This window comes from Lynx canadensis, chromosome D2 (genome assembly GCF_007474595.2).
Source record: "Lynx canadensis isolate LIC74 chromosome D2, mLynCan4.pri.v2, whole genome shotgun sequence".
NCBI lineage: Eukaryota > Metazoa > Chordata > Mammalia > Carnivora > Felidae > Lynx > Lynx canadensis.
The window spans coordinates 57,010,910-57,031,402 of record NC_044313.2 but is presented as its reverse complement, the minus strand read 5'-3'; the positions used below and the strand labels follow the sequence as shown (position 1 = coordinate 57,031,402).

Genomic DNA, 20,493 nt, shown 5'->3' with positions numbered 1-20,493 from the left:
GTGTCTCCTTCTCTCTCTGCCCCTCCCCTGTTCATGCTCTGTCTCTCTCTGTCTCAAAAATAAATAAACGTTAAAAAAAAATTTAAAAAAAAAACAAAAAAAAAAAACGGTCATTCTTTCTAATAGAAGAGCTCAGATCAAACTACAGTATCATGCCATTACCACCTTTTTTAAAGCTTATTTATTTATAGTAATCTCTACACCCACCACGGGGCTCAAATTCACAACCCAGAGATCAAGAGTCACGTGCTCTTCCGACTGAGCCAGCCAGGCGCCCCCATTACCATGTTTGTAAAAATGATCCCTTCCACTGGGGACAAGTACAGCCAAAACTCAGCTGGAGGGAGAGAAAAAAAAAGAAATTGATGCAACCTCCTGAAAGGCACTTGGCAATATGTGTCAAAATCCCTTTGACCCAAAAACGTGTCCTAAGGGAGAAATCAGAGTTGCACACAAAGATTTGTAAATGGGAAACTTTGTCAGAGTGTTACTTCAGGATAGCAGAGAATTGCAAACAACGTCAAGTTTCTCTAACCTGACTAAATAAATGAGGGTGCGTCCCCAGAGTGGAAGGCCACGGACGGCACTGTTTCCAGTCCTGTTCTCAGATAAGGATGTGGGAAGTTGCTCACATGTGTGAAGGAGGAAAAAAAGTCGGCAAGAAAATCACATATAAAAGATGAGCCCATTTTGCATATTGTAAGAACAAAGATAGTGATATTTAGGAAAAGTAGATTGGGGGGCACCTGGGTGGCTCGGTCGGTTAAGCGTCTGACTTCGGCTCAGGTCATGATCTCCCGGTCTGTGAGTTCGAGCCCCGCGTCGGGCTCTGTGCTGACAGCTCGGAGCCTGGAGACTGCTTCCCATTCTGTGTCTCCCTCTCTCTCTGCGCCCCTGCCCCCCCCACGACTCGCACTCTGTGTCTGTCTCTCTCAAAAGTAAATAAACATTAAAAAAAAAAAAGTAGATCGGAAGGAAGGAAATACGTTCAGATGTTAACAGAATTGTCCCTGGTGTGGTGGATAGTTTTAATTTTCCAAGTTTTATTTTTCTCTATTTGCCAAATATTCTACAGTTTCACGTGTGATACTTTTGTTATTTAAAAATAAGCAAATAAAAGTTATTTTGGAGGAAGAAAGCCCCCACGACCCTATTCGTGGTAAGCACAGTGACTCGGGGCTGGTCCTCTGGAGTGGGCTCCCCGGCTGCTCTGGGGGGTCCCGCTTCATCCAGCCCCCCTGGCTTTTGTCCACCACAGTGACCGATTAGCACTGCTCCAGGTCCGGGCCATCCTCCAGCAGCTGGGCCTGAATAGCACCTGTGACGACAGTATCCTCGTCAAGACCGTGTGCGGGGTGGTGTCCAAACGGGCCGCGCAGCTGTGCGGTGCGGGCATGGCCGCCGTGGTGGACAAGATCCGCGAGAACAGAGGGCTGGACCATCTCAGTGTGACTGTGGGGGTGGATGGAACACTCTACAAGCTTCATCCGCAGTGAGTGGGGCTTCTTTCCGGTTGGGTGGGCAGAGGTCCCTGGGCTGGTGAGTGGTCCCGATGGTTGTGGGACACCGGGATGTGAGTGAGTCCCATCGGGAAAGTTCCTTGCCAGGACACGGCCGACCTGAGGGCTGTGCATCCAGGGACCCGGCTTTGTCTGGGGCCAGGTAACGAGCTGCTTTGAAGTTTAACTGAGATCCTTGGAGAGGAGTGGCTTTGCTCGGTCTGTCGCCAGCGGCATGGCATATCCCTCTCCCCACTCCTCCGGGGCCCCTCCTCAGTCAGGCAGAGTGTGAGGTAAGGGTCGGGGTGGGGTAACCCCTCAGCCTGGGTAGCCGCCGCCTGGCCAGGAGGCCGTGTTTGGGAAGTGGGGAGAGGGTGTGAAGGACAGAGGGAGGAGGGCCCACTGTCACGGTCCCCTGCCCGATCAGCTTCTCGAGAGGCTTGGAAGGTGTTCGTGTCGGCTCTGGGCTTTGTAGGGAAGAGAGGGGTGCGGAGCGGCCTCGTTACGGTCACGGGTCTGAGACCCGGTGGTCAAGGAGGATGTTTGGCCTCACCTGCCCTTCGATCTACCTCACTTCCCAAAGCTTGGCTCTTACGAACAGAGCGACCGTATTACTTATTGTCTAAACCGGGGTGCTTTCGCCGGCCAAGAGGGTGCCGCTGATAATCACACTGGGACCGTCCCGGGTAAGCTGGGCCGCAGTGTCACTCTACTTAGAAGCAACCTCGTCCGAGTCAGGGCAGGCGTGAGCCGCTCACGTCGTGGCCGCGGCCTGGGACTTGCTCCATCTGCACCTGTGTCTGTCCACCGTCATCCCCTGGGGCAGCACGCCGGTGTGCCTTAGAGCTGGGGTCTGCATGTCATCCTGGCCCCGTCATCGGGAAGCTGTGCTTCAGTGCTTCGCTCTGCCAAGTCTCACCTTCCTCGGGGTGACAGCCATCGGCGGGACTGAAAATCACGAGGCTAAGGTGCCGGACGGGCCCTGGCGGTGTTCCAGAGAGGGCAGTGGGATCCCCTCTGGGCGCTCCGCTGCCCTGAGCTACTTCAGCCTGGCACTGTCTCGTTGTCAGCACGAAAACGTAGGAACCCACAGTCGCCTGTCATTTAGAGATCGTCTTTCATGGGGACGGGGGGGGGGGGGGGCTGCCGCTCTCGGCCTCAGATGCCAGTGTGGGGCCCCGGACGGTGTGGGCTGGGGACCTCAAGGGGCTGTTTCCATGTCGCCTCCTGACCCGGCGCCGGGCCACACCCAGGCCCAACAGCCTTCTTGGTGCCCAGTCCCCCAGACGCCTCAAGCTTTGGGGGGGGGGGGGCGTGTGAGTGTGCTATTCACGCCGTGGCCCTGGCGAGACGTACGGTCGCTTATTTTTGGACTCTCGGAAGTTCCTCCCGGCTGAACACTGCGGTGGTGGGATTGGCTGCAAATCCACGGTCGTCCCGACCGTTGTCAAGGAGCCGCAGCCGCTTCCAGGCAGCCCCGCCACCTCGCGTGTCCCCTTCTCGCTAGGGTCCCGTAGCGTCTCCGCGCGGGTCCGGCGTCCCTTCTCCTCTTCTCCACCTACCCTTCTCCTCTGTGTGTTGTCTCTTCCAGCTTCTCGAGAATCATGCACCAAACCGTGCAGGAACTGTCACCGAACTGCAACGTGTCCTTCCTCCTGTCCGAAGACGGCAGTGGCAAGGGGGCTGCCCTCATCACGGCCGTGGGCGTCCGGCTCCGGGAAGAATCGAGCAGCTAAGAGTACCGGCCCCCGGCCTGCTGTCCTTCCAGCGCTCCTCTCTTCAGGCGGCGACCCCCTGTCCCTCCCAGCGAGCTGTGCCGGGAGACCCCGGCGCCAGGGCCGGCCTCGCCGCAGCGGGGAGGGAGACCCAAGCCAACTAATGGCGCATAGCGTAGGGTACAAAATAGAGCGCGTGCTGTCGATAATCTCTCCCCACTCCGGCCCCTCCTCGTCTGCCCCCGCCACTCTGCATGATCCGATTTCTACCCGGTCGTACGCTCCCCGTGTGTGAAGTTTAGTGGCGTCCGTTTCCAGTTTCTGCATTCGTCCTACAGAGTTATTTATTGGCCCAAGGTGAAAAGTCGCACCATCTGGCAGGCCTCCTGGGCCTCCGCAGCCCGTCCTTGGGGACACATCCCCTGTGTGAAACGTATTATCACCAGCAGACACTGCCGGGACTCCCTCCCCGGGGGAACCTTAGCTGCTTCCTCCCGTCCCAGCGCCCACTGCTGTCTGGCGTCCCGAGGTTGCCCTCAAGACGTGTCAGTGCCACTGAATCGTGTGTCCGTGGAACTGGTCAGAGCCATGCCGTGACAGTCTTGCATTCTGTCTGTCTTGTTGCGGGGGGGGGGGGGGGAGGTGGGCAGTTCTGCGGGAAAATGTCTCGTCTCCATTTGGGCAAAAGGAACCAAACCGACAAACAGTGCCCCCATTGGAATTTCCCATTGCTTTTGTGAGCCATGTTGTATGACCTAGTAAACTTTGTACCAATTCAAAGACCCGAGTGATGCTTGATGGCTGGAGAGCGGGGAGGACACGGGGTGGGGGAGGCGGTGAACACCAAACCCTGGGGATTCTGGGTCGGGGGAACAGTGACGTGAAGATCATGTTCTTCAGCCCCCAGCCTTCTTCTGGGACAACCACCTCTACTCTCTGCAAGGGTGACAGAACTAGCCTCTCCCCTTCTTTTCCAGCACCTGCCTGGCCACCTCCTGCCCCAGCCCAGGGTCCCACCCCCGCCCGCACCTTTAAGAAGGTAGAGCGATGGAAAGCCTCTGTCCCCCAGGGCCTTCCAGAGGCTGTTTGGCTTTAATGAGAGGACAGTGCAACTCTGGTCTCCCTACTGCCATCCCCAGGTAGACCCCGCCCTTGGTCACCCTCTGCCAAGAGAACAGACGACGTAGGCCCCCTGTTCCAGCGCAGATGAAGTCTCGCAGCAGGCCCGGGCTAGCAGGTTGCCCGCATTGTCCTCCTCTCCCACTTCTAACGAATCCCTTCTCCAGGAAGCTGATCCTCCTCTGACCCTTCCATCCCTACCCGACCTCAACCTTGAGGTTGCTGTTCTACCCCACGGCTCATCAACGGATCCCACATCGGTCCGCACCTGGTGATCGAGGTGCCACGTGATTCTCCCAAGCCACGACTCCAGCCCTACGTGGCTTCCTCCAGGACTAACTGCATGTTCCCTTGGCATGTCAAGAGCAGAGTCCCTTTATTTGGTGCTGCCAGTCCCTATGGCACAGTGATCTTTGTGGGCAACACAGCATTAAACTCTCTTGCTGTGCATTTACAGCGTTATGTGGTTCTTCCGGAGGGGCAGGGTGTGTGTGCAGGGTGAGTCGGCAAGCGGGGAGAAGGATGTCCTTGGGGTGGACTGGCCCGGGCCTGGAGCTCTCTGGGAGTCGAGACGGTCGGTGTTCTCTGCCCGTCACCTTCTTGTTGCTGGAGCGAGGGTGAAGGCTGGTGCCCACTTCCTGGAGGCATTCGTGTGAAATCACCGGCTTGGTGTTGATAAAAATCACGGTGACTGTTTATGAAGCACTTAACATGTGTTTGGCATGCTAGTTCACGGTGACTGGTCTGAGGCAACGCAGCTGAGGCTCCTTTTGACTCAACCACCACCTCCACTGAGCTGGATCTGCGTTCAGATGCTGAAGCGGAGAAGCCCCCGGTCGGATCCACTCACAGCCTTTGCAAAATAAGAAGCTTCCTCCCTGTGTCCGTAGCCTGATCACAAATCAGTGGGTGCTGCCCACGGGTGTTCAGTTTGGTTTAACCAATATTTATAAAAACGTGAGCCAAACTGTACATACAAGTCTGGAAGCCCCACAAGTTTGGATTTCTGGCGTGTCTCGAGAGATTTAGAAGGTCTGGCAACCGTGGGCCCCCATTACCACACGGCGACATTTGTCCGGAGCTGATCGGCAGCTGTCCCCTTGGCCCTCCAGCTGCCACGGTACCCGGAACTCCCTGTTACCCCAACGCTGGAAGTCGGTTGCCTTTTACCACAGTTGCCATGTTTCTTTTATACCAGATCCAGTTCACTCATGAAGTTGTGTGCTCCAGGAAGACTTCGGGGCGTGCCGCACCTGGATCAGACCAGCGTTAGCTCACACGGTCTTCTCTGACTCTTCCCGGCTGCCGTGAAGCACGGTCAGGGGTGACTGGGCCCTCTCAAGAGTTAGCACCCACTGCAGAGTTCCTGGCCCCATCTTGTCTTTCCACGGATGTGCTGAAGGCTGGGGCGTGGGTCAGACTTTCAGATCTGGACCTCTCACCTGGCTACTTCTCGAAGGGTGCGAAGCCTGACCCAGCAGCCAGGCACAAGGCTTCAGGGTTCAGTAGGCAGCCCGTCTTGGGGGCCCCCGGCCGGCCCGCTGGTAGCCTCGGAGGGGGCTGTGTCCCCAGCCATGAAAAAAGTCTCTTTAGTGTGACACCTGTTGACCTTCACAGAGAGGGATGGAGTGTGAGTCAGCTCAATCTTATCCTCCTCAGTCGCCGTGACCCATGGGCAGCAACGGAAAGCAAGCCGGAATCCGGAGCGAAACCTGAGAGACAGAGGGTCACGTGGAGCAGAGGGGTGAGGGGACAGTTACAGGAACTGCCCTGCGGCTGTCCCCCGCGGGAATTTTGTGCTCTCCTAATTGCCCATCATGGTTCACTATCTCTTGGGAGACACACTCCTCAGCGGATTTGATTTTTGGAAACATCCAGAAGTAATCTGGAGCTAAGTCTAGTGACCGAAGTGGGTGACGAAGCCAAATCAGACCATTTGTTATTACAGACAAAAAGAAACCAGATACGATTTAAAGAAACAACAGAGTTTTTTTTTGTTTGATTTGTTAATTGGCCCCTAAAGGAGTTTTCTAGAGGAGTCTTAAGATCTGGGCTTTGGCAGTGTTGAGTGCAGTAAAGACACTCTCCCAAGGGGGTTGCTTTGAAAGAAAATCCCAGTTTGGGTATATTTGCTTAAAAAAGAATTCTCCCCATGACCACACTAAAATCTAAATTAGAAGGGGAAGCAGACAGGGGCGCCTGGGTGCCTCAGTCTGTTAAGCGACCGACTTCAGCCCGGGTCACGATCTCACTAGTTCCCTAGTTCAAGCCCCGCATCAGCCTCTGTGCTGACAGCTCGGAGCCCGGAGCCTGCTTCAGATTCTGTGTCTCCCTCTCTCTCTGCCCCTCCCCGGCTCGTGCTCTGTCTCTATATCACTCAAAAATAATAAAAACATAAAAAAAAAAAAGAAAAAGACAAAGAAGGGGGAGCAGACAATGGAGGAAATGGGCTGGCAGGACAGCCCAGGAGACACAGGGTTCCATGTTCCAGAAGAGCAGGCCTGACTTCGGTTCCTCACCTTGTAGCTCTATAAGATTCCATGGGGCGGGGGGCCCAATAAATGTCTCTATTGTGGGAGCTTCTCGGCCTCTGCCCCTTCCGCCCACACCCAGCATGTCCCACCCGGAGCTCCCCCTCCTCCCCTCCCACCCCTGCCCCCGTGGCCGTCCTTCCGGCTGCTCATGCCCAGAACCCGGAGCCGTCCGTCCTTGCCTTCTCTCACATGCCGCCTCCCCTCCATCATTCTGTTGGCTCTACCTTAGTAACATCCAGACTCTGACTACTTGTCACCCCAGTCTGAAACCCCCGTCTCTCACCTGGATCCCTGCAACAGCCTCCCCATCCCCTGCTGCTCTGCTCGCCCCGCAGTCGTCCCGTTCCAACACGCGGCCAGGCCGATTCTTTTAAAAGGCAAGCCAGAGTACGCGTCTCTCCAACTCAGCTCCGCTGGGCTCCTCTCGGCAGAGTAGCGGCCCAAGTCCTTATCTCGACCGCAAGACCTTGCCTTGGCTGTTCCCTCCGTTCGGAGTCCTTCCCCAGACAGCTAGGCCTCAATAAGGCCTACTCTGACCATCCTGTAACACGGCTCTCCCCCGGCACCTCCTGCCGTCCCTTTCCCAGCTCTGGTTTTCCTCTTTCCCCTAGAACTTCCCACCTGATACACTGTGTGACTCATGGACTCATTACGCTTGCTTATTGTCTGTCTCCCCACTAGCATGTCAGCGTCTCGAGGGAAGGAATCATCTGCTTTCGCTCACCGGTGTGTCCCAGGTGCCTGGAACAGTGCGGGCACATGTAGCCACTTGTGAGCGTATTGTGAATGAATGAAGGCTGCTGCCAGGAGCACTGGTCCTGCTCTGGAGCTAGTGTCGCCAACTACTGAAGATTCTGAGGTTACTTCAGAAATGCGTAGAGCCTGGGGAGTTGTTCAGACTCTCAGGGACTGTCACTGGGTAACAGGGGAGTGACCAATGCACAGACACGCGGTGCTGGGGGCCCCTCCCTGATGTGACAGTCCCTGTCTCCAAGCTCTTCTATAAGCTGCCTCAAGGGAAATGTGTGGTGTGGTGTTAAGGTTACAGGCCTTGGAGATACATGCAATCCTGGCTCTGTTGCTTTGTGCATACAGTTCAGGAGTCTTCCTTTCTGAGGCTCCATTTCCTCATCTGTAAAATGGGGATAACACCTCCCTTCCTCCTATTATCTACTTTTTACCTCTCCGTGGACAGTGGAGGGTTTTGTCACCCATTAAACACTAAAAACCCAGAATTTTCTCACTCCCTTCCGGCCCGCCCCAGGCACGTGGGATATCTGAGCAACAAAGACCCTGATGGCATCACGAGTGACCTGGACACATGGGCAGCGGGCGGTAAAAGGCATGAACACAGAGGCCCAACCTTGCCCGACGTCACTGTCTGGTTGAGACCAGGCCTCCCTGTCCACCTCTCATCTCCTCTTACCTGACCCTCCCTCGGGGTTTCCTGAGCCTGACGAGCCCACTCTGCAGCAGGGCTCCTGGGTGCTGGGTTCCTACCTGGGCCACCGCCTTCCACCTCCCCTAGGGCCCCAGAGCAAACACCAGCCCCTCCGTGGACCTCCAATTCCCCAGACGTACACGGCTGGGAGCACCAGGTGTGTCTGAGGGAGGAGTAAGAACTTGGTGCCTTCCTCCCCGGCTGACTGCCAAGGTCACTCCTCCTGCCCCTTGAGGGCAGGAAATGCACTGTAACCTTCCCAGGGAGCAGCCTGCTCTCTCTCCAGTCCTGGCCCTGGGGCCCCGACTGAGCTCTTCCTACTGTGGGGTTGGTGCTGCTCACCTGGCCCAAGGAAAGTCCTTGGTTCTTCGTCATTGCAGAAAGCTCTTAAAAATGTCAGGACAGAATAAGTCCCCACCTCCTTTACCCGGCTCCTTCCTCCCTCTCTGCCTTTTGGCCTCTCTCTGACCCTACTCCCTCCCTCTCTGTCCCTTCTCTCTTCTCCTCATCCCAAATGTAGGCTCAGAAGAGAGAGCAGGAGCAGACCAACGGTAAGAACTAGGGCCTGGGCAATGCGGCGAGGCTTTGGCGAGGAGGTGGGGCTCAAGCCAGGCCCAGACCCGAGCGAGGTTTGAGCGGTGGGCTCACTGCGGGGATGGCAACCTCCTGTGGGGGCGAGGGGCGCAGGGATGCCCAGAGGCGACCAGGCCAGGCCGTGGGTCCCTGAGGGCCGAGGAGAGGGCCAAGGGCTCACCTGTGGTTGAGGCAGCAGTAGATGATGGGATTGTACATGGTGGAGCTCATGGCCAGCCAGAAGAGCGCCAGGTAGACCTGCTGGATGAACTTGTGGTAGTAGATGTCCTCCTGGAAGCTGCCCAGGATGAAGTAGAAGTGGTAGGGCAGCCAGCAGACGGCAAAGGTCACCACCACCAGCACCATGGTCTTCACAAACTGGGCCGGGAGAGGCTCAGGTCACTCCTCAGCCTGGAAGCCCCCTGCCCCCCCAACCCTCCAAGGGTGGCGGCAGGGCACCCCTCAGGCCAGTCTGGGAAGCCCTGGAGTCCCCTGGAGCACACGCCGCCTTGACTCCCGGGCCCTGCACCTCGGGGCTCTTGTTCAGGCCCGCCCCTCTGCCCACACTGCTGTCCTCAAGTCCTTGAGGGCCAGCTCAGTGGCCACCTCCTCTAGCAGGTGTCCCGACCCCTGACTCAGAGCAGCTCCCCTCCCTGGACAGTGGGTGAGCTCTAGCTCCTAACCCCATCCTTGGGGGCTCCCCTCTGCCAGCTAGGGGTTCCCAGGTGCCCCTCTCCCTGGGATCTGTGTCTGCCACAGCCCTTCTATCCGTAGGTAGTGAGACTCTAGTCGGGGACCCCAGCCTCTGCCCGGGGGCCTGCTCCCTGACCTTTCTCCCTTCCTGACCTGGTCTCTGCAGGCCCTCCTGAGTGTGGGCCAGTACCCCAGGGGGAATGGAGGGCAAGTGGAGGCCAGCTCTTCATGAGGAGGGACATTCAGATGGTGTCCCATATCCCATCACCTCCCTGAATTGCCCTGTGAAAAATGCCTAGTAGCAGACATGAAACCTCAAACACATGAGATTTTGACCTGATACATGATGGGATTAACCATTACCTCCCCCTGGATGCCTAACAGGAAGGGGCCACGGCAAAGATCAGCTTTGACTGGGAGAGACGGGAGAAGGTCTGAATCACAGACTCCTTGGGGGGCCCTGAATGGCAGGAGGAGGGGGCACGCCGGCACTTGGGTCGGAAATGGAATGCAGACTGGATACAGCTGGACTCCAACCCCGTCTCCAAGAGCTCCGAGGTCTCCAGTTCCAACATTTGAGAATTCTCCTGTGATTCTATAAGGGAGCCTCCTGTGCTTTTGTGGGGCTTCTTAAATTCAACATTACGATTTCTCGAAACGTCTGAGATTTCTGAGAATCTATTATTCTAAGATTCTTGGGAGTATCTGAAATTCCGTGGGGTTTTAGGATTCTCCGATTCTCGTGACAGTCTGGGAAGTTCCTTTAACTTCGTATTTGGCCAAAGGCCAAAGGCAAGCTGTCCTCCCGGGAAGAACTAACTCAGGCTCTGTTCAGGGACTGGGGACCGGGCAAGTTAGGGTGGATCCTGTTCTCACCCGCACCCCCCCAGGGGCGGGCTGCGAGCCCGGAAGGGTGAGGCCCCGAGGCGGGGCCCAGACAGGAGCTTTGAGACCTTCTGGGGGCCGGACATGTGGGGGCGGGGGAGCGGAACAGAGTGAGGGCAGAGGCACCGCCCCCCGCCGAGCACCGCCCCCGGCGCCCACCTTCTTCTTGGCCTGCAGGTGGCGCAGGCTGGCGCCGTGCGTCTGGTGCCTGGGGACCTCGCGTCTCCAGAGCGTGAGGCCGATGACACTGTAGGCGAAGAGCATCACCACGAGAGGCAGCACGTAGATGAGGGCGATCACCACGAGGTGGTACCTGGAGGGAGAGCCAAAGGCCTGGGCACGGGACGGCCTGGGGGCGACTTCGGCATCCGTCAGCGCTCAGTCCCCCCGACCCCGCGAGCGTCCCTAAGCCAACTCTGGGCTAGCCACCCTGGACCACCTCCCAAGCCTTGATTTAACTTAAAAATGTTTTAAAGGCAACACGGGCTAGCATTTATGCCCAAAGAGGGCTTCCCTTGCTGCAAAAGAGACACCAGCGTTTTCTCGCCTGCGTCCCTCCAGGTGACAGATGAATACTACCAAAAAAGGAAATAGCTAGGAATGAAAAAGTTAACCAAATAATACATTTGTTTAACATTTAAAATGCCATTAAGCACAAAGGAGGAAGTAAAATCACTCATTGCATCCTCACCACGGTAATAATTTGGGACAATTTTCTTCCAGAATCCTGTGTATATATGACATGTGTATGTGCACCTGAATTAGATAGATTATATATATAGTCTGTATCTGCATCTGTCTGGAGACGTAGATTTTCTGGAGTTGACATGCTTCCACCCTGCACCGGCATCCTTATCAGGGAACGGGGCAGCAACAACAGAGTCACTACACGACATTGGTCATCTCTCCCTGCCCATCAGGATTGGGTTGGGAACATGGCTCATGCCAGCAGACCTTCTCTCGCACCACCTTCGAGCAAGTGGCCCCGAATGCCACTGACGTTTCCTCATCCAGCCCCCGTGGAGAGCAAGCCGGGCTGTGTTGAGCCGTGTCTCTTCCTTCTGGAAAGACGGTGTAAAGGAGACGTGTGCTGGCCACGCCAGTGTCTGAGTGACGCTGCAGGTCGTCTCCAACAGGGTCTGGGTGGGGGCACCTCGTGAAAGGGCCTGAGACCCGTGGTCTTGCCACGTGACCTTTTTCTGCGAGGGCTGAAGTGTTCCCAAGGCCCCCACCCCCCATGACCCGTGCGCCGGCCGGTTTCGAGAGGTGCTGCCACCGAGAGGGAGGGGAGCGGGTGGCTCCAGCAAATGTCTTCCCTAAAGCCTGTGTTTAGAATTCTGCTTGCTTGCTCTTGGGGACTTCTAGACCCCGGGCTCTTCAGCTAGTCCTGCTGTGGAGCAAGTAAGGGCAGGGAGGAGCAGTGAGGTCACAGAGTGTTTGAGCTAGATAGACCTTGGGGATCAGCAGGGCCACCTGCCTCGGTGTCTGGAGGGAAACGGAGCCCCGGAGAGGCGCAGAAAGTCTGTGACACATGAAACAGCTCTATAGATTTAATCACTACCAAGAAACGATTTCCCTATCACTGAAGGTCAGCTCTGTGAAGTCAGAACTGAGTTCTTGGTCAGCCTCTAGCTTCTAAGGGTGACCTCAGGCAAGTCTGCTCTCTCCCTTAGTCTCAGTTTCCCCATTTGTAATGCCTAAGGTCCTTCCCAAGTATGAGGGATATCACTCTGTTGCCTTTCCTTGGGACACGGTTCAGGATAGGAATTCACCCTGGGCTAGGTTCCTACACAGAGGGGAGCACCAAGGGGCTGTGGGGGTCATCTGGGGCCTGCCCCAGATCAGGAATGCGTCCTTTCATTGCCTGGATTTGTGTGTGTGTGTTGATTTTAGGGATCTATGCGCATTTTCCTGGAGGGGGCATCTGTAATTTCACCAGATTCCGATACACCCAGGATGTGCGCCTGTGAGGGTGGAGCCCTCAAGTGTCCCCACCCAAGAACAAAGACTACATTCTCACACAGAAGACCAGGCTTTGCCCAAATCCTCACGGAATTCTAAGAAACACCGAAGTAGCCTTCCTGTTTTTTCTTGGCGCCTGAATCAGGGTCGGAACTCACCATCCCCAGAGAGCCGGTGCTGGGTGCCCTGAGTTACTATTCCTGGTCCCCTCTCCGGGCCCCTTCTTAGGCAGAAAGGCGTGTGTTAAAGCGGAGAAACACTGCCCCCCAGTGGTCAGTCACAAAATATTCTGCTCTCCACCCTTCCTGAGCCTTCGGTACGGGGACCTTGCCCTTGGGGGCAGGGCAGGGGTCCGGGAGCGGAATAGAGTAAGGGCAGAGGCCGCCCTCAAAACTCGTCAGTCCCCGGGAACAGGCGTCTCAGGCTTCTTGCCTAGCACTGAAGGCCACAGCGAGGCCCGCTTCTGGCTGGTGCTTGGGGCAGATGGAAACCGTGCAGGGGCGGGCGATGGGGGAGGGGTGTTAAAGGAGGCGGAGGGTGGGGGCTGTGTTGCCATGGTGACCTGGCAGCCCTCCGCCAAAGCCTCCGCATCCTCCTGCTTGGGGCAGCTGGGCCTCTGTTGGACTAAATCTGCCACCTCCACGTTTGTTTTCATGTGTCCCTTGCTTCAACTACTACATAGCGGGTGCCAGTTCCGTGCCACGTGCGGCGCTAACGGCGTCATATACATTTTCTCGCGCATGCTCACAGCAACTTTCCAACAAGTTGTCTTCCGAGTTCCGCCTACGGGAGGAGCCAAAGGGTCAGAAAGGTCAAGTGACTCGGAGGGACAGGGCAGGACTCTGCCCCAACTACTGACTTGCAAAACCTCAGCAAATTCTCTATCCTCTGCTAAACCGCCAGGCCACGCATGGGGGTGGGGGGGTCCACGCGGTGAGAACTGGGCACACTGAGGCCCAGCAAGGGAAAGGACTTACTCAGGGTCACACAATGGCTGGCCCGTGCCTGCGTTCTTCTTCCTAGTCCCCCCCACCCGTGGTGCCCACTCAGCGTGAGGCAGGCACCAGACATCCCCCGGAAAACAACCCCGGCTCGGTCACCTGCCCTTTCTTTCTGCCTCAGTACCCTGAGCATTCGCGGTGGCCTCCCCCAAACACACACCTGTGCGCACACACACTTCCGCACACACGCGCAGACGTCAGTGGGAGCCGCGTGCCCACACACCCGGTGTCCCACGCACATGTGCACACGGGTGTGTCCTCATTTGAGGATACACGTGTCCTTGTCTAAGTAGCTGTGCGGGGAGGCAGTGGTGAGCTCTCAGGCAGGACTACCTGGGTTTAAACCCTCGCTTCACCACCTGCTGGCTGTGGGACCTTGGGCCTATTACTTAGTTTTTAGGGCTTCAGCGTCCTCATTTGAAACCTGGGAATAATACTACATGTGTCCCCGGTAGTGTTAGGGGAGTGAAGTGGCTTCATGTATGTCAAGCCCAACACGTGGTACGTGCCAAGTGAAACTGTTAGCACAGACAGGTACTCACGTAATCCCAAGCGCTCACAGACACCTGCACCCGCACCTGCGCGCGCGCACACACACACACTATGGTCCCCACGGCCCAGGCCTTACAAAAGGAGCATCTTGCCGCCATTGTCTTCGGGCCAGACCACCGCACACTTGGTGGCGCCCTGGTCCGTGGTGATGGTGGAGTAGAAGCACTGGGGGAAGGCGAGGGCCAGGGCCAGCAGCCAGATGCCTGCAATAACCGCTCTGGTGCCGTGGGCTGAGAGCCGCGGCTGGAAGGGGTGGACGATGGCCACGTACCTGTGAGCAGAGTGCTGTGTGAGTGGCGGGCACCCCTCCCCCCCCGCCAGAGCCCCATTTCCCACGCCGTGCTGGGCCCCCGCAGAGAGCCACCTGGGCTGGTGACTCTCCCACAGCCACACAGCACGCCAGTGCCCTAAAACCCCAGGCCAGGCCTCACCTCATCGCCTCCCTGGGGGCGGACTTACTCTCAAATGGCCACCAGAGAGCGGTGTGGCCACACTGGAAGTCCACTCAAAACATTTGCCAAAAGCTGCCGGGCCCCTTGGCCCTATGCTGTCCCTCTTCTGCTCAGAAACCTTAGCGGAACCCGACAGTCTCCCAGACACAGCCCAAACCAGCCCTGCCTGTCGGCTTTCTGCAGGGGTGGAAATGCCCTATGTATAAACTGTCCCGTTCAGTAGCCATAACCACACATGGCCATGAACACTGGAAGTGTGGCTAATATGACTGAGGAACAGAGTTTTAAGTTTTAACTGATTCAAATGTAAATAGGCACATGGTTAGGTTACCAGACACAGCAGGCCCAAACCTTTAAACTCGGCATTCAAGGCCCTCTGCACATGGCCAACGCACTTACTTTCTCACCTCCTGTGCCACTGCTTCCCGCACCTTCCCTGGCTCATTCTGGTCAAGGAACAGCCCTGCCTGTGTGACCCTCTGTAGGGGGCATTTCTTCCCGCTCAGCCTGAAATTTCTCCTTCCACTCTGGATTCACTAAAGTCCAAGTGAAAGGTCACCTCTTCCAAGAAGTCGGCCAGAAACAGGCTTGTCTCCTCAGCTCCTGCCTCTCTCTGGGGAACCTCTGAGGATTTGAGCTGCTGCTTGGCCTGAGTATCTCAGGCAGGGGTTGTTCTCTCCATTTCCTGCACCAGGAGACTGAGGCTTGCAGAAGGGGAAGAACCAGCTGGAAGAGGCAGCGCTGGCCCTGAACCAAGTCGTGCAGTTCCCCGCTGCTCCCGGGACCTCGGAAGCCGCTGCGGGAACGTCCTGGAGCCTGGTGGGGCTGAGGCCTCGTGGGTCACGGCCCTGACCAAGGAAGGGAGAGCTGGGGTAGCCGCCGGCTTCCAAGGTCAAAGGATCCAAAGAACACCATCCACCAAAGACACGGGACCCCACACTGCTTCTCTTATGCTGTGCCCTGTGACCGGGGGCTTTGGTTGCCGCCTCACAAGAGGGAGGGTGTGGGGCGAGATGGGGGGGGGGCCCTCCTCGGAATACAGTTTTTATGTGAATCAATTACACAGGATTACAAAGACAATCAGTTATACTGGAATACAGTTAGCAAAATATAAAATAGATTTGGGGCACAACAATATGCACGCTTCTTTATCGACCCACTAAACAAGATCTAGCAGCAGGTCTGGAACCGATGATAGATTTGTTTTTAATATTTATTTATTTTCGAGAGCACGAGTAGGGGAGGGGCAGAGAGTGGTGGGGACAGAGGATCTGAAACCAGCTCTGAGCTGACAGCAGCAAGCCTTACACAGGACTAGAACTCATGAACTATGAGATCATGACCTGAGCCAAAGTCAGACGCTCGACTGACTGAGCCACCCAGGTGCACCACCCCCACCCCTGCTGTCGTGGTAACTTTTTAAAACATTTTTTAAAACATTTATTTATTATTGAGAGACAGAGAGAGACAGAGCATGAGTGGGGGAGGGACAGACAGAGAGGGAGACACAGAATCCGAAGCAGGCTCCGGGCTCTGAGCTGTCAGCACGGAGCCCGACGCGGGGCTCGAACTCACAAACCGCGAGATCATGACCTGAGTTGAAGTAGGACGCTTAACTGACGGAGCCACCCAGGCGCCCCCGTGGTAATTTTTAAGTAGTGACGACTGTAGTCGATGCTTGGAGATTTCTGCGCAACAGAGGTATCTGTGATTTCTATCGGTGACGTGGCCCCAGGCACTGCTGGAATCCCAGCAAAATGTGGTTTGTTGCCTCCATTTGGAACAGTGATTTTTCACCCCCACAGAAGCTGATGACCCCTGGGACTTCTGTGACGGTCTGTGGTCACAAGTTACGCACATCTGGATTGGATGCTTGTCGACCCCTCCTTCCTCTGTCTGAGACACTGACCTTCCCCCTTTACTGTGGCCGGGCCCTGGGCCAGCTCTACCCCAAGATGGCCTGGATCTGGGCTGAGTGCCTCAGCAGGACGAGAGGAGTGGCATTTCCTCAGGGGCCTCCTCCCCACAGATGAGGCAGGTGACCAGCGGGCCAACTGGGGGGCTGGGGTTCCCTTGCTGTTGTGGCAAGTGGGGTGGGAAAGAGGAGAGCTTTTTCTCTGTTAGCTGAGGGGCAGCTCTGCGGCTTTGATCTAAATGTGGACCCTGACTTCATCACCTTCCAGCCATAGGGACTCAAACCACCCTCTTCTGTAAAGTGAGATGACAGTCATTTGAGCCCCTGTGGTTGTCTTGGGAAGGGAATGAGATGCTTGAGAAGTGCCTGCAGGCAGCAGGGGTTTACAACTTGAAAGGGCCATTATTCCTATGTATTTGTGTCCTTTAAATGCACCAGAGGTGACTTTGGTCCTGGATGACCCCTGGGCCTTCCTCTCTGGGGTTAATCTGAACCTGGAGACAAGGTCTGGACCATAGGATGACCTTGCCCTAAGCAGGGAAGTTGACATCCGCGTGTTCTAGGCACCCGGGGAGTGCTGACTCCGTGCCCCCTGAGCTTTTCTACCCTGTCTCGGTGAGGACGGTCTTTCCTGGGGCCCCTCGCGCACACCAGGCACCACCCTGCCACGGGCCTTTGCTGCCGCTGTGCCCTCTCCCTGGATTGATCTTTCCCCAGCGCTCACAGGGCTCTCTCTCTCACCTCCTTCCATCCTGGCTCCAAACCCACCCCACAGTGGGGCCGACCCCACACCCGGTCTAGCGCTCCAGCCTGCCCCCACCCCGACACACAGCCCGGCACCTGGGGTCCCCTCGCCTCTCCCTGGTATTTTTCCACAGCCCTCATGACCTCAAAATACAACGTACAACTTATTCATGTGTGTATTATTTAAATTCTCACCAGGGCAGCCAGGTTTATCTGTTTTTTTGCCCCAATGGCCAGAACAGTATCTGTACGTAGTCGGCCTTGAACATATGAATGAATGAAGAAACGAATGGACGGGGCTTCACTGTTAACACCCCGGCCTGAGTTACCATCCTCTCTCACCTGGATTATTATTCACCAGCCTCTTGCCTGGTCTCCAGACTCCCCCCCTCCCCACCTTAAAATGCAAGTTCCATGAGGCCTGATTTCAAGGACTATTTTTCCTTCTGGTGTATATTCCCCAATGCCTGAAACAGAGGGAGCACTCGAGTATTTGTTGAGTGAATGAGGGAGCACATGTTAGTGGACTTGCAGAGACATCCAGGGGTACTGAGGTGCTTTTGGCGGGGGCAGGGGTGTGGTCAGATGAGGAGGGACACGCCCCTTCCTGAGAGCTGAGCCGTCCGGGTTCTGGGCCGCTGGCCCTGACCCTGACTTGCTGGCGATCCTGCTTGTCTCTGGCCTCTGTTGGCCTGGGTACAAAATCAGAAGCGTGGCCTAGACGAATGGTTTTCGAACCTTTCTTTTCATTTTTAATTAGTAGAAATACATTCCTCAAATGAAATCTTTAGGGAAACTCCATAGAAAAACAGCCCAGAGCAGACAAGAGCCAGCTGCTGTGTGTCACTGGGCAGACGCCTGGAGATGGAGACTGGGGGGGTGGGGCAGTGGTGGGGGACAGCGGGGCTCATGCCCCTTCAGACCATCCTGACAAGGGATCTGTGTCTCTGAGGGTCCCAGGCCTGCCCCTCCTGGACATATACCTGCTGTCTTTCTGTGTCCCTTTTTGTTTGCTATCTGTCCCAACCATTCTTCCCCAGGGTCACACAGTCCCCTTCTGAGGCCAAACTGTGCCCTGCCTGCCCCCAACCAGCTTCAGAAGGACTGCGTTTGGCTCCACTGATCACTCCTCCACCCTCCCGGCCTTCAGCAGAAGGCCACAGCCTGCGGCCCCCTGAGAACAGGATTGGGAAAGTAATTGGACCCATTGTACTTGTATGGTAACCGCATGCAATATTAAATCCTTCCCAGTATAATCTATCTAGGAATAGGAAAACAGGAAAAGCCATGTCCTTGTAGTAAAAGAAAGACGCCAAAAGAGATCAACTCCAGAGAAGAATACTCTAGAAGTTCCCTAAACACAGCCCTTCTCTCCCGACAGCCTTAAACAACCATCCAGTGCCAAGTTCTTCCTTGGGTCTAACCTTAACTTTGCCTGCTTTGGTTCCATGCTCTTTTGTCTCCCACATGCATACTTTTATTTATTTTATTTATTCATTTTTACTAAAAAAAAATTTTTTTTAAGGTTTATTCATCTTTTAGACCCAGAGAGAGACAGAGTATGAGCAGGGGAGGGGCAGAGAGAGAGAGACACACACAGAATCCAAAGCAGGTTCCAGGCTCTGAGCTGTCAGCACAGAGCCCCGACTTGGGGCTCGAACCCATGAACCGCGAGATCGTGACCTGAGCCAAAGTCGGATGCTTAACTGACTGAGCCACCCAGGTGCCCCAGATGCACACTTTAAGGTCGTGATTGAGTTGGGAGGCAATTCCCTGAGTTCTACTGTTAACTTGCTGTGTGACCATGGACAAGTCACCGGCCCTGTCTGAGCCCCGACAAAGTGAGACAGCTTCCCCCGGCCTCCCCGCCAGCCCCCTCTTGCCTGTCAGCGGCGATGGCGGTCATGGAGTAGATGCTGACGAACATGGCCGTGATGGGGAAGAGGTTCTGGAAGTGGCAGAAGGCACGGCCGAAGTACCAGATGTTGTGGCTGGCGTAGACGAAATTGAAGGCGGCATTGAAGGCGGCCATGCAGAGGTCAGCCAGGGCCAGGTTGACAATGAAATAATTGGTGACCGTGCGCATCCTCTGGTGGGCCAGGATGATCCAGATGACCGTGGCATTGCCCGTCACGGCCACCAACACCAGGGCCAGGTAGGCCGTGGCCCACAGCGCCAGCTGCCAGCCGGGCATGGAGAAGGCCGTGATGCCCGTGGCGTTGCTCTCAAGGCCGGGCGAGATGTTGGCGTCAGTCACAACATCACAGGCCGCCATGGTGGCCTCTGGGTCTGGGATGAGGGGCCTGACTCCTCGCTCCTCCTGAGCCCTGACGCCCTGCCCAGATATGCTAGAGAAGAAGAGCCCTCTTGGGTGCGTGCGTATGTGGGGGACAGAGGCGTAGGTGCAAAGCCAGGCACGTCAGGGAGGACAGGGGGTCACTCCCAAGCCTCGAGCGGAGATGAGGTTAGGCTGAGCAGAGAGCCGGGTCCACAGCCATTCGCATTTCAGACTCCCAAGTCCTGGCCAGACTTCTCACATGTCCCATGCAAATCTAGAATCTAAGACACAGTTTCAGAGCAGGAAACATCCTGGTAAATCATCTGGGTCGGATGAGGTGAGCACAGAGCGGCGGCCTTGGCATTCCGCAGGTCAGCTGCCCAGCAGGCTCTGCTCCGGGCTGTGGGGTGCGGGCTGGGCTGGGGTCCGGGACATGCTCACCGTGCTGCCATCTGCCAGCCCCAGGAGCCTCTGTCCTCCCTGCCGCTCCCCAGGCAGGCAGGCGAGGGCCTTGGCAGAGGTGCGGCTTGCTCACGAGGTGTGACTTTGGCTCCCGCCCCTCGTCCCACCCCCTGCTGGGATGGCCCAGCCTTGTCTCTTGAGAAAAGATTCAGGACCGGCTGCGGGGGGGGGGGGGGGGGGGACAGGGGGGGAACCAGGGGCGGCAGGGCTGGGGGCTGGCACGCAGGCGCGGTCCTGGGGGGGGGGGGGGGGGGCTCGTTCACACTTAGCCCAGGCCAGGAGCTACACGCCTGGCAGGCTGGGCGGGGTTGGGGTCCGCCTGGGTTGCTCCAGGCAAGTCTCTTAAGGTCACTGGACTTTGGCTTCCTCATCTGAAAAATATGGGAGAAATAAGGTGACGTCCGGTGGTGTGTTTGTGAGTTTTAAATGAGATGATGCACAGACTTCCCCAGGGCACAGGGGCTGGCACGTCAAAAGCGCGGCAGGGAGTTGTAGCCCCGCAGGAGGCCCCAGAGGCAGGACTCGGAGCACTTCGACAGGTTCTCAGGTGATGCTGCTGCTGCTGGTCCAGAGACCCCACTCCCTAAGTACGAGGACGGGGCTCACCGCCCCTTCTGTGAACCCCAGAGAGCCCCCATGGTGAGCGCTGGTGGGGCTGCTCTGGGTCT

The 20,493-nt window shown here is 56.6% G+C and overlaps 2 protein-coding genes across 3 annotated transcripts in view; one reads left to right on the top strand and one right to left on the bottom strand.

Annotated features, from left to right (window-relative positions):
- HK1 (hexokinase 1) overlaps positions 1-3,994 on the top strand; it is a 71,394-nt gene extending 67,400 nt beyond the window's left edge. For both annotated transcript variants that reach the window (XM_030334162.1, XM_030334163.1), the window contains 2 exons: positions 1,259-1,492; positions 3,091-3,994. In XM_030334162.1, coding sequence (XP_030190022.1) covers positions 1,259-1,492; positions 3,091-3,235 — 379 coding nt within the window. In that variant the 3' untranslated portion in view covers positions 3,236-3,994. The remainder of the gene's footprint in view (positions 1-1,258; positions 1,493-3,090) is intronic.
- Positions 3,995-5,383: 1,389 nt separating this feature from the next.
- TACR2 (tachykinin receptor 2) lies at positions 5,384-19,360 on the bottom strand. The gene is made up of 5 exons (XM_030334165.1): positions 18,969-19,360; positions 14,051-14,245; positions 10,619-10,772; positions 9,063-9,259; positions 5,384-6,045 (listed from the first exon to the last, which is right to left on the bottom strand). The coding sequence occupies exons 1-5, from the start codon at positions 19,358-19,360 to the stop codon at positions 5,829-5,831; spliced, it is 1,155 nt and encodes a 384-aa protein (XP_030190025.1). The 3' UTR covers positions 5,384-5,828.
- Positions 19,361-20,493: the final 1,133 nt, after the last annotated feature.